The following is a 13,124-nucleotide window of genomic DNA, read 5'->3' as shown; positions in this document are numbered from 1 at the left end:
GGGACTTCCAATTTTAGGGACTTCTAAACTTATAAATATACAATGTTTAATTTATTCCACCTGGAATCTACAGAGGTGCGCTCAATCATTACACACTTATTAATTAACAAATAATCGCAGACGCGATGATCGATAGATAAACAGGAAACTCATAGAAAGGGTTAACGTTTTGTTTCTCTCTGGTAAAAATCACCGCGCGATCTTTCAATTTCACATTTCTGAACTTTGTCCCCTGGTTGGTTATTATCTAATCAAGTCTACGACGCGAAGTGACGTTAATTTTCAACGATTTGGTCCGTGATCGACCGGGGGAAGGTGTGTATCGTGCGGCGCGACACGCTGCTGCCCGCTCAAACAAAGGACTCCTCTGTGAGTTCCGAAGGAAACAAGTTCCTCCGGTTCTACGCGGGCATAAAGGAGCCTTCTCGCCTAGCCGAGAGCAGGAATTCCTTGACGACTCGTCGTGGCATTGAGACGCCAGAGATAAGCCCTTAAAACCGTGGAATTTCGCGCGGAGGGGAAAACCAACACCTTTAATTCCTCGATAATCAACATTCGGTACTTCTTGACGAATGCGATTGAAGCAGAAATTTGAAGAAAAATCAATGAAGAGTAACGAAGAATACAATTTCTGATATTTTAATTTTGAGGGATTTTTCTTTTCACTTCGAAAAGAAAAATCAGAGAAGAGTAAGGAAGAATAGAATTTTCAATTTTTTAATTATTGATAATTTGAGGGATTGTGGAAAAGAATTCTTCACTTCGAAGAGAAAAATCAGCGAAGAGTAAGGAAGAATTTAATTATTGATAATTTGAGAAATTATGGAAAAGAATTTCTTATTTCGAAAAGAGTGAAGACGAATTAAAGAAAGAAAATAGGAAATTTCACAAGAATTATGATCGATAATTTTGGAATAAAACTGTTTATTGAAACCAGATCTACTTTACTCACCCCAGTGCACAATTTTGCAATTGTCAATTCGCGAAACGGACAATAATACCTTACCACAAAGCGTGTTCCCGCTAAGAAGAAAATCCACGCTGATTCTAATCTCGTTCGATAACTGATAGCCGTTATCAGCGTTCGATATCGCGAAAACTGCACGAGGCCATAAAAATAGCTGGTTATGATGTAACTGGCACGTTCGACGAACGTTTATTAGTAAACAGACTGAAAATTTCACGTCTATTGTCAAATTTGTGATAAAAAAAGTTATTTAAAAAATGGAAAAAATATCGAGTAAAACTCTTGGAAGTCTGATTAACTTCGGTAAAACAATATTTATTCCAGTAACTGGTAAATCCATTTGAATTTCGCAATTTTCACGTTAAATCGATGGAGAAATAATTGGAAGGATTGAATATTGGTAGTTGATAATTCGAAGAATGTTTCAGAGGTACTTTTGATCCTGAAAGATCAACGAAACATCTATGGAGACCGGTTTGTGAAAGTTTCACCCGGGCTCAAGAATTTTGGAACAGTTGTTCGTGAACAGTAACAATGAATCTAGAACGAGCCAGGTGAAAAAAGGAACACGTCGTGTAACATCTGGCGAGATGAAAGTGACGAATTGCCGGATCTAAATGAGAAATTGATCGAAGCTGACGATTTCTCATGGATCATCAATTAGTCTCAGGCAAAAAGAAAGTTTCTTCGGACGAATTTATCGAAATTATCCACGCTTCGTTTCGTTGTGGGAATATCAAGTGTGCGAAGCATGTTAAGAACTGTGTTGAATAAAAATTCGAAATGGAAATGTACAAATATTCAAAAATTCTAAGATTTCAAGATTCAAAGATTCTAAAATTCAAAGATTCAAAAATTCAAAGCTTCAAAACTCCAAAGCTTCAAAAGTTCAAAGATTCAAAACTCCAAAGCTTCAAAGCTCCAAAACTCCAAAGCTTCAAAACTCCAAAGATTCAAAAGTTCGAAGATTCCAAGATTCAAAGATTGAAAACTCCAAAGATTCAAAGATTGAAAACTTCAGATTCAAATATTTCAAAGCTTCAAATATCCAAAGCTTCAGAAAACCAAAACTTCAGAAATCTAAAGCTTCAGAAATCTAAAACTTCAGAAATCCAAAGATTCAAAAATCCAAAGCTTCGAAAATACAAAGATTCAAAGTTTCAATCCAAAGATTCCAAAGCTTCAAAAATCCAAAGCTTCAAAAAATCCAAAGCTTCAGAAATCCAAAGCTTCAGAAATCCAAAGATTCAAAGCTCCAAAGCTTCAAAAATCACAGAATTTCCCAGACATCGTTTCAACTGATATCCTGCACGAACTTTCAAGATAACGAGCGCCTACTGTCTCAAGAGCTACTAGTCCAATGGGCAAAAAGTCAATCGGGCCGATTAAGACATCGGTGATTGCGCAAAAAAATCGTTCGACCGGCGATAATCGACGACGGTGCACTTATATCGAGCTTATGGCGTTCAGCCAGAGCATTCTGCCGTCTTATGTAAGGGATCGTCAGGCACGAAGAACGCGACGATTAAATCTCATTAGCCCAAGTGCTCCGCCGCAAATCGATGTCGTTCGGTTTGGCAACCGCCCTGGTGCGATTCGAAGGCTGCCTAAATTAATTAGTCCAACCAATCGACGATCCAAGGTCCTGGGACCAACCAACGCGTTTCGATTTCATCCTAAATTCTCTTAATTAAATTTTTCAACAATCACTGATTAATACAACTGTGAATTTTTATTTGTCGAGTAAAAATAACAGAAAAATCTCTATCATAATGGAATGTTTTTTGAAATTTTTAATTCGACTTGAATTCGAGTTAAAAATTTGAAATGAATTTGTAAAATTAAAGGGATAGTTTGCGTTTGGATAGTAAACACGATAAATTGGTGATTTAATTATGTATGGATCGAAGTTGTAGCAAACAGAAATCGAAGTGACTCACTAAACAAGGAATGTGATAAAATAAATGGTCGTTCGATAAGTATCGATTACAACTATGACAAGAATGAATCACACGATGCATTGATCGCGTAATCAATAATCAATAGCCGCTGATTTAACAGATATTGATTACGGTTTACGGAAGAATATGTCGTGTACAAGCATTACACACTTCCTACAGTACAACTGTAAATTATTTTAATTTAACAAGATACTATACTTATTTTTTGAAGTTTCACACTTTTAAAATTAACCCTTCGCCATCGTAATTAATTCAGAAAAATAGGTACAGTAATGTCTCCACAAGTGTCAGTCCGCAAGGAACCTAAACCTGACACTTGTAGAGTCAGGGACTACCTTTTCGAGCCTCGCGCCTGCCTTTGTAGTTTGCCGAACGTAGACAAGGACAGCGTATAAAAGATAAGGATGAAACGTGAGTCGAGACAACCAAGCGATTTAAATACCAACTTTTTTAATTTTACGTTTTTTTATCCCGAAATTTTTCTTAACATATTGATGAGATTTTTCTGATGAAAATGACGTCAAACACGACATAATTTGAACAACATTTACTTATTAACACGTTCACTGTCACGCCTGATATTTCACTGTATTGAGATAAAACAGACACCCTTGTATTACATTACATAGAGTCGGCTTACCGTTTGACTGACACTTGTAGAATCGGTCCTACATTTTTTTTTCCTTTTTTTTACGTGGAGGTAGGCCGACATTAAATTAATTACTCAATAAGTATTAATAAGTAAATGTTGTTCAAATTATATCGTGTTTGATCTCATTTTCATCAGAAAAATCTCACCAACATGTTAAAAAAGATAGGCGCAGCAATGACGCAGGCTAGGCGTAGGACCATCTATACTGACACTTGTAGAATCCAAACTGACTGACACTTGTAGAGAATTTACTGTATTCAGCTGGTTCGAATTAATTTTCATTCAACGAACACTAACAATACAATGCAAGATGATAAATACAAAATTTATTATATTTTTTTCAACTTTACATATGTTTAACACAATAATACATGGCTTTTAATTTTAATATTTTAGTATTTACATTTTTATAATTTTAATATTTCAGTATTTCTATTTTCATAATTTTAATACTTCACAAAGTTCATATTCTCAATTGTCCCTCTTACATTTGACACTTTTCAAAATTAACACTTTACATCTCTCCAGATATTTCTCAGCTTCAACGCCCTAGAGGAACCGTAAAACGGCGAAAGGTCAACACTCGATTTAAAATCCACCTTTCGTACAACTTCGCCACCGCAATTCCCTTGACACGAAGATTCTCCAATTACTCTCGATCATTCGTACCAATTAAATCGCCCATATCCTTCGCTTAATCGTCGTTCAATCAACGTTCCCGGTTACATAAGTCTCGTACGAGTACCCGAGTCTCGTTTCATACGGACAATCACGAATTCGAGGAGGAGGGCACGCGAGCTCTGAGGCAAACGATTCCAAGAAGCGTGGACACGGTAGCCAAAGAAGCGGCACGAGACGAATCGCTACCGAGAAGAGGTCTGTTAACCCGTTTGCGACCGTTCGAACACACGATTTGCGTCACCGTGTCGGAATACTGGCGCGGAATGCGCGGCAAGGTACTCCAAGAGGAACTCTGCTCTTTGACGCGTTCCTCGAGAGGAGCGAAAGAAACGTGGCTGAAATAACACTTCGATATCGAGTCGTATGTTTGATGAAATAACGCTGAGAGGATGTGTTTGAGGAATTTTTGCTGCTTCGAAAATAGTGAATTTTTTTATCGACTGTTGTTAAATGTGTGAAAAATTGAAAGAGGAAAATGGTAAAATGTATTGCAAGGAGAAGAGCGAGGAATTTAAAGAGAACAGAAAAAAAGAGATGTTCGAGGACTTTTTGCAGTTTCAAAAATAGAGAATTTTTTAATCGTTTATTAGTAAATACATCATAAATTGAAAGAGAAAAATTAGAAAATGTATTGCAATGAGAAGAGCGAAGAATTTAAAGAGAACAGAAAAAAAGAGATGTTCGAGGACTTTTTGCAGCTTCAAAAATGAGAATTTCTTAATCGTTTATTATTAAATATATCAGTAATTGAAAGAGAAAAATTAGAAAATGTATTGCAATGAGAAGAGCGAGGAAATTGAAGAAAAGAGAAGAGAGAGAAAATGGAAATATCGGAGGCATTTTTGCAGTTTCAAAAATAGAAAACTTTTGATCGTTTACTAATAGAAATATTACAAATTGGAGAGAGAAAAATTAGAAAATACAGTGGAAGGAGAGAGCGAGAAAATTAAAGAGAACAGAAAGCAAGGGAAGATCTTTGAGGAATTTTTACAACTTCAAAAATATTGAATTTTTTAATCGTTTATTATTAAACGTACGACAAATTGAAAGAGAAGAATGGAAAAATATACTGCAAGTACAAGAGCAAGGAAATTAAAAAAAAAGGACAGGAAGCCGAAAGAGAAACCAGAAAGTAAATTAAGGAGAGTGTAAAAACCCATAAAGTTAGTAGATTCTACAGAATGGTAAAAAAATACGTGAATCACTAACGCTAGAGGGTACACTTTGTTTTCTCTCTTATTTTTTCAATCACTTTAGAAACACCCAGTTAAGTGTACATAATTGGCAACGCATGAACGAATGATTCATACAAATTTCCTGTATTCTAACAGTCCTAAATGGCCATGAGAGGCTACCGAACATATTTCCAAGTGCATTCAGAATATTGATACTCTGATGGAACAGAACGTCAGTTTATTCGTCTTTTCACTTTCACGAACATTGCACGAGCGAATGAATGAAGGTTGTTATAGTGAAAGTGGGCGACGGTGAACGTGCAACGTTTTCGTACGGATATGCAATCGAATGAGTTTCGATGGGAATGGTAACTACACGCGGCTCGAATTTCGAAGAAGCAAAGTTCTATTATTTGAACTTCTGAGTGGTGATTGACGGTGAAAGTGGTAGACGAACGAAGCAGTTCGAGCATACTGGAGAACGCGAGAGACGAGCTTTGAACTGGAAATCGAACGAGTACGAATTTCTAACTTGAAGTGGAAATCTTTTGCAATTATTGAAGAATTCTTCGAAGAAATGTAAGAAATGCGAGATTTCGGCGGCGAAGTGGTGGCCTGGACTTTGTCACCCAGGAAGAGAAAGTGCGCGGGTACCTGAGGATACCGTAAACTAAGCCCTTTCCCCGGAAAGTCGAACGAGGGGGCTCCAATGGTTTTTCGGGGCAACGCAGGATAGGACGCGGAGAGGACACTCTTAACACATTGAGCGCCGGCGACCTGAGAGACATTAGAGACATTTAAAGCCTGAGCGCCGGCAACGTATCGGCCACTTAAAGCCCAAACGCCGGCCTCGTTCGCTTGTTTCTGATCAATGAGTAGCCAAAAAAAATGTTCAAAACATTATACATTTTCGTAAAATAGTACATACACCCATACCAGCGCTCAAGCGATAGACTCAGAATCCCGCGTTTTCACGGGGCCGGCGCTCAATGTGTTAATATAGCCGTCGAGCGAGACGGACACCGGAGTACCATAGCATCCTCTTACATTTATAAAATAATACGTTTCGGTTAACAGCCTATCGCGTGTTACGTTTACATAAGTTTTGCTGACAGAAAATCGAATTTTTCCAATATCGAAAATAGAAATTTGAAATGGAGAAAATCACTCTGAAACCGAGGAACGAAAATCGTTTTTTAAATTAAAACAAACATCACTCCCAGATTCCCCGATAATAATTTACCAAAAATTGTCTCAGAAATTTTCAACGTTTAAGTAATCACTCGATAGAAGATTCTAATTCCCCATTTGAAGAAATGAGGAAATTATGAAGATTAGGGTTAAACATGAATTGAATGTTTGGTCGCTGATAATAAATTTCACTTATTCAACAGAATCCCATTATTTCGAGAACGAGACCAAAATTATATAACTCTCTCCATAAAACGTACAAGGTGTCCCACTTACAGCAAATATCTAAATCATTTCCCCTAAAGGTCATCTCGAAGGTCATTCCAAGGTCACCATCATTGTTTCACACATGACACTCTTATCTCTCCCTCGTTTCGCTATTATCCCACTCTCTTCGACGTAATTTCAAGGCTGTTGCGTCATAGGTCACTGAACTCCTCTCGACCTTCGGTACAATTTTCATTAACCCTTCGTTTCTCATTTTCGAAAATTAATTTCCACGTTCGTCGTATAACTGAGACACCCTGTATCATGACATAACCCCCATGTCACCAATAATCAATCTAAACCTATTCCGACTCATTTCAACGAACGTCCCATTTCATTCACCTTCCAGAACCGAAGCCGCCGCACAGCCAGGCCACCTGTCCTCGCGTCTCTGACCACCGCCTTACATATTCCGCTCACAGTCATTCGCACGCTCTCGAACTTCAGAAGTCATCACAACAGTAAACAACGGGATTAGTCATCGTACGAACTTAGAAAACCTGACCCTCTCCTTCTCTGTGCAAAACCGTTTATGCAACACGAGAGTGTATCTACTCTTAACACAACCACCGCTGTCCTCCTATGCGTGCACGTTAACACAGTTAAGCGTAAGAAGACGACGACGACACTTAGCCACAGCTAGCCAGCCAGACGGCGAGGGGAGGCTGTGATACGACTCCGTAGAAATGTGCAACGAATGTTTGTGTACGCGTGTGACATCGCGTGTAGTTTTAGCACGATGATGTCACCCCGTGGTTGTAACGGATCGTGACGCAGCCGCTTTGATTGCCCCGATAGTTTGTTACACAGCCAGCCAATCTCTCTCTCTCTCTCTCTCTTGGTTCTGACACCGAAACGATGACGCATACGCGAGGCGACACACACGACTGTGTGACGTTGCGCCGCTGATTAGACTCGGTTGCGTTCGCGCATGCGCGTTGCGATATTTCTGGTGTAACAGAGGTTCTCACGACTGACCGCGAATTAAAGTCCAATTTCTTTATCGCCGGGAGAATTGTATAGGAGAGATGTTGACAGGGATAACGGTGAATCTCGTTAACAACGAGTTTCTTTTTATTCCGGAGATTTTTTCATCGGAACAGGATTCTCTCGCGAATTACGGGAGAAAGAATTTTCAGGGAAATTGAGAGGTTATGTTTAATTTATGTTGCGTCGTAAACAAACGCGGTTTTTCCTACACCCCAGGACACTACGAAACTAGGCCCGAGCAGTACTCGAAAGCGTCAACTTCACCACCTAATTTATCAACTAGACTCCAGAGCCAGACTGCGAACTCTTACCCTGGCGCCTTCGTTGTTCGACAAAATAAATACCGCAGACGCCCGAGAAAGTAGAAACCGAAAACATTCCCAGAATTTCCCACCTTCCACTGCCTTTACCCTTTCCTAAAAGAAAGCTCACTCCCACATCGTCCAATCGAAAATTAGTCGCAGACACCCTTCGGCCTTCGTAAGGCAAAGACACAATTCAGCCTTCGTAAGGCACGTACACGTAATCTCGACTCGATCGAACTTTCGTAAGATACATTTCGTAGAACACATTCAACAGAATAATCATAGTTACACTTGTATCTATTGAATATAGTTGTCATAAAGTTCTAAGGTGTTTCGCTATCCATGTACTAAACATTATACAGTCCACTCTACTCTTAAAGGACTTCAATTTATGATAACAATTTACGATAGTCGGGTTTGAAAATTACGCTTGGTGGTTGATGTTTTTGTTATGGTAAGAGAGATAGGGGTTATGTGTTACGGGGTAATTTATGATAGCTAATGGGAAATATTGGTATCGGGTACTTAGTAGAGCGTGATAAAGAGGTTATATTTAATTATTAGCTTTGATATTGGGTACTTGGCAGAGGATTTGTTTTTTAATGCGAGCGAGATGGACAGGCTGTGTTTTGGGTAAACAAGGTGGAGAGGTTATGTTCACGATAGAAAATATGAAACTTTGACAGCGAGCACTTGGTAGAATTTGTTTGTTAATATAAATGTGACAGAGAGGTTATGTTTAATATACGATAGAAAATATTCAGTACTTGGTAGAACGTTTGCTTTTTAATGCAAACAAGATGGAGAGGTTATGTTTACTTTACGATAGAAAATATGAAACTTCGACAGTGATTACGTGGTAGAATTTGATTGTCAATGTGAATGAGATAGAGAGGTTATGTTTAATTAAATTCTGACATTGAGTACTTGGTAGAATTTGTTTGTTAACACGAGTGAGGCAGAGAGGTTATGTTTAATTTACGATAGAAAATATGAAACTTCGATAGTGGGTAACTTAGTAGAACGAGATAGAGAGGTTATGTTTAATTTACGATAGAAACTATTCAGTACTTGGCAGAATCTGTTTCTTAATACGAACCAGATAGAGAGGTTATGTTTAATTAAGCCTCGATATTGGCCGCTTACTAAAATATTTATTTTTTAACCCAAACAAGGCGAAGAGGTTATGTTTACTCTACGATAGAAAATACGAAACTTCGACAATGTTTATCGACTAGTTTATCATTTTTCAAGAACTAGACACAGAACTGTTCACAGAACTAGATGACTTCATAGAAGCGTCTAATGCTACTCGCTCTCGTTACGCGCGATAAATAATCGCTCTCGTGAAAATTCATCGTTTCAAGGAAACACTTCTCGTACGTCATGCGTGTTCCAGCAGATGAATGAACGACTCCAATTAAAGGCGTTCTTCCTTTAAAAACCGACAACCACCACCTCCTTCTCGCGAACGAGAGACAAGTGGAATCAGTGAGTCACACGCGGCACGCCGTCGAGCAGAGATTAATTTGTAAAATTTTGAATTCCCCCGACACCTACTCAAATAGATGTATGATGTCACGCGGCGCGTTCGCGACAGTCATCGCGAAAATATGCGTAATTACGCGAACATATCGCTTATTATCTCGATAACGAGACGACGTCTCTTTAATTGCTTCCTCGCCACAGACACTTTCCCTCCGCTTGCATTATTTCCTTTCGACACTGTCTCCTAGCTGCTCAACTCACAGCATCAGCTTCAATGTATTCGTTCTTATGAATGAAACTGCACTATTTCTTAGTACAGAGTATGTTTCTTTCAAATTACTGTCTTACATTTGAAGGAGATTCCTGAAAAACACTTTTTTGCGTGGGAAAAAATTGAACTCATCTGTGAATGATGACGCCATTACGAATATTTTCGTATCTCCCAATTTGGCTCACATGACAGAGCTTGACGTTGATGGAGGTATTCAGTTAAACGAAGAAGAACGTCGATCTTTCGTATTTTCCTTGCAAACTGACCAATCACCACAAAATTACTTACGGATTTGAGAAAGGCACCCCTGCCCTTGTGCAGCAGGCTGCTACGAGGCCTGCTGCTCCCATGCTTGTGCAGCATGTTCAGTCCCCTGTCGACGCTCATTCATAAATCTCCTTTGACCCACTGCCACGAGAAGAAAGTTCAACCGGTTTGGTAATTGACCGTCACACACTGTTCTAACTTCCAACTACCTCCTTTCTCCTTGTTCACAATACTCCACGATCACTGTGCCCGAAAAAAGTGCCCCCTCCTACGATCCACTGTATTCCCAAAAGTTCAAATTCATCGATTTCCCCAATCGCATATATTCAACCTATTAAAAAACATCTCTCGATAAATTAATTAACGCGCTCATACGACTAATTACGCAATTTGTTTCCATTACAGTTTAATAGGCTAATGAATTTTACGAGTCCCTCTCGTACGAATCAATCTTTCACTCGGCAATTATTCAGAATCGCGTTCGTTGGAGCGTCGAGAATACTCCTCGTTATCAGCGAGCCGCGAGGAAGCAGTTCGCGGGGACGAAAATAGAAAGACAGAGAGGTTGGTATCGAAAAGTAAGAGCGCGAGAGGAGGAAAGAAGATCCCTCGGAGACGAGTGGAAATTACGGGTGGAGATAACGAAATTCGTGGCTTCAGGACCAACGCAAACAGGTCGATACCGATCGAAACTCGCTATCTGCGGTTTTTCCATCGCGCAACCACCCTTAGGTGGGACAGCTGTTCAAACACCGGCCGTGTTTTCTTCGCGGAGGAATTCTTACGCGGTCTCGATAAGTTCGAAACGTGCGTGTTCGAGGAAAACAGTATCCTGGCAATTTTATGAAAGATATTTCGGTGGAAATGTTTGGCCAAGTCGAGGAATACAGTCAATTCATCGAGAAGAAACAAGATTTACTTTTAACAAGTAATTTCTCTCAAGACTTTCGAAGGAATCTTTTCTGGAAGGTGTAATTCTTGAAGTGATGTCGAAAAATTCAATAAGAAATTACGAAGGCTTGAACTTAATTGCACACGATACAAAGACACTGAACTCGTAGAATACAAGTTTTATCGAAACACCTGTTGTCCGCAAACAAGAGCAAACATTTCTAAACACCTCAACACCCGATAACGCAATCTCCAATTAACACAATCCCCGACAAAAGGATCCAACACAAAAGTCCTTATTCTAACACTTCGATAAAAACAACAAATCCACGACAAAAGTAAAAAAAAAGCCACAACCACCGAGCAAATCTGTCCTAAAACCAGCCATCTTGTGAAGCACGTCAACTCGAAACATAAAAAAAAAATCGCCACAGGTAGTGCGACGCAAGAGATTCTCGAAAGCGCGTTATCAGCGTCTGTTATCAGCGTCGATAATATTCGCCGTAAGAGAAGGCCCGCGATAAGAGCAGGTCGGTCGTGGATAATTTTCGACAGCCAATTTTGGCTCTCCTGTTCGTGTCCGTGTGTGCAACCGTGGAAGGAAATCGAGAGAAACATCCGGTTTCCGGTCAGGGAAGTCACGTACGAGTCCCCCGTGTCGTTGTTTCTCGCGCGCGCGTGCAGACAGGAATGCACGTGGCTTTGTTCTAGCCGGCGTCGAGACGCGCGTCTCCTCCGTTGCATTTCTATGCAGCCGCGGCGGCCATGCGGAAGTGGCGAACGCGCGCTCCGTTGCGCAACCGAACGCGGCCGAAAAGCTGGCGCGACGCTCCTCCACGTGCCTCTCGACGTCCTCGCCACTCTCTCACCAAGGAGAAGAAGCCTCCATTTTGTCTATCTCGCGGAGAGAGAGTAGCAAATATACACAAGTTGGTTGCTTGGTCACGACGAAGGATTTCATTGAGCAATTTGTACCAATTGGTACAAATACGTACTCAATGAACACAGTGGTATCAAGGTTACGAGTTTCTTCTTCTTTTTTTTCTAAGGGACCACTTGGTAGTTTGCAGGGACATTCGGACGACGGATATTGAAGATACTTGTCGTGTGTCGCGTAGGTATAGTAGCCTTATCGGTCGGAGTTATTTTATGGTAGCGCGTTTGCTCAAGCTGTGCGCACATTACTTTATTTTTTGTCTCCCGTTTCTGTGGGTGAAGCGTGCACAGAGAGTTTGGAAGGTGAACACGCCTTGCGAACCGCAAAGAGTTAAAGATCACCAACAATCACTCTGTTACGCAATCTTAGCAATTCGACGAACCCAGCGAAAGATCGATTCCTTAAGAAACACTCGAAAATCTCGTTAACCCCTTCTAATACCGAAATCACCTTTAAAACACACTCGACGAAGGTGCAACGAAAGCGATCATATCTCTGCGACTAGCCATCGCCAACTTATTCAACCTTTAAATACTGAATTTACTCGAAAGGCGGCATAGATCGAGGATATCCCGGCGCGGAACGCGATCTTAGAGGTGATCGAACGTAGAGATCACCGTTCACCGTGATCACCTTGGATCGGCTGACACCCCCCCCCCCGCCCCCGTCCCCCCCCCCCCCCCCCCCCCCCCCCCCCCCCCCGCCGCTACAAATACCCGTTATCATCGACGGCGGCGCTTCTTATCAGGCGGTTTGGCACGAGAGCCAAGCGAACGAGACCCGGAATCAGCTGGTCCCCACGAGCGGCCGGCCTGATCGAACGGAGAGGCATCGACAGGTGGAGAGGGACGCCTAATCGCGGCGGAGTGCCGCTTCCGTGGAACTGATGATTCATAAGAGGAAAGGATCGAAGGTGGGGGGGAGAGAGGGGATGCTGCTTCTGGGAATTTTCTCGTCGACATCACCGCGCCCTGAATACTTGATGGAGAGATGGCGGAGGTGGGAGGTGATAAGGACGGGATGTTGGGAGGAAGTGTGACGGTTTGTGGAGCTCTTTTGGTTGTTCTGTCGGGGACTGCGG

At 40.9% G+C, this 13,124-nt stretch overlaps 1 protein-coding gene across 1 annotated transcript in view; it reads right to left on the bottom strand.

Annotated features, from left to right (window-relative positions):
• The window catches only part of LOC108571663 (sterile alpha and TIR motif-containing protein 1), a 46,476-nt gene extending 35,916 nt beyond the window's left edge, over positions 1–10,560 (bottom strand). The window contains 1 exon segment of the mRNA XM_017933763.1: positions 10,237–10,560. Coding sequence (XP_017789252.1) covers positions 10,237–10,335 — 99 coding nt within the window. The 5' untranslated portion in view covers positions 10,336–10,560.
• Between the last annotated feature and the right edge of the window lie 2,564 nt (positions 10,561–13,124).

The sequence above is a fragment of the Habropoda laboriosa genome, unplaced genomic scaffold (assembly GCF_001263275.1).
Source record: "Habropoda laboriosa isolate 0110345459 unplaced genomic scaffold, ASM126327v1 scaffold15, whole genome shotgun sequence".
Classification (NCBI taxonomy): Eukaryota; Metazoa; Arthropoda; class Insecta; order Hymenoptera; family Apidae; genus Habropoda; species Habropoda laboriosa.
Note: the sequence above shows the minus strand (reverse complement) of the source record. Positions and strands in the feature narration are given on the sequence as shown.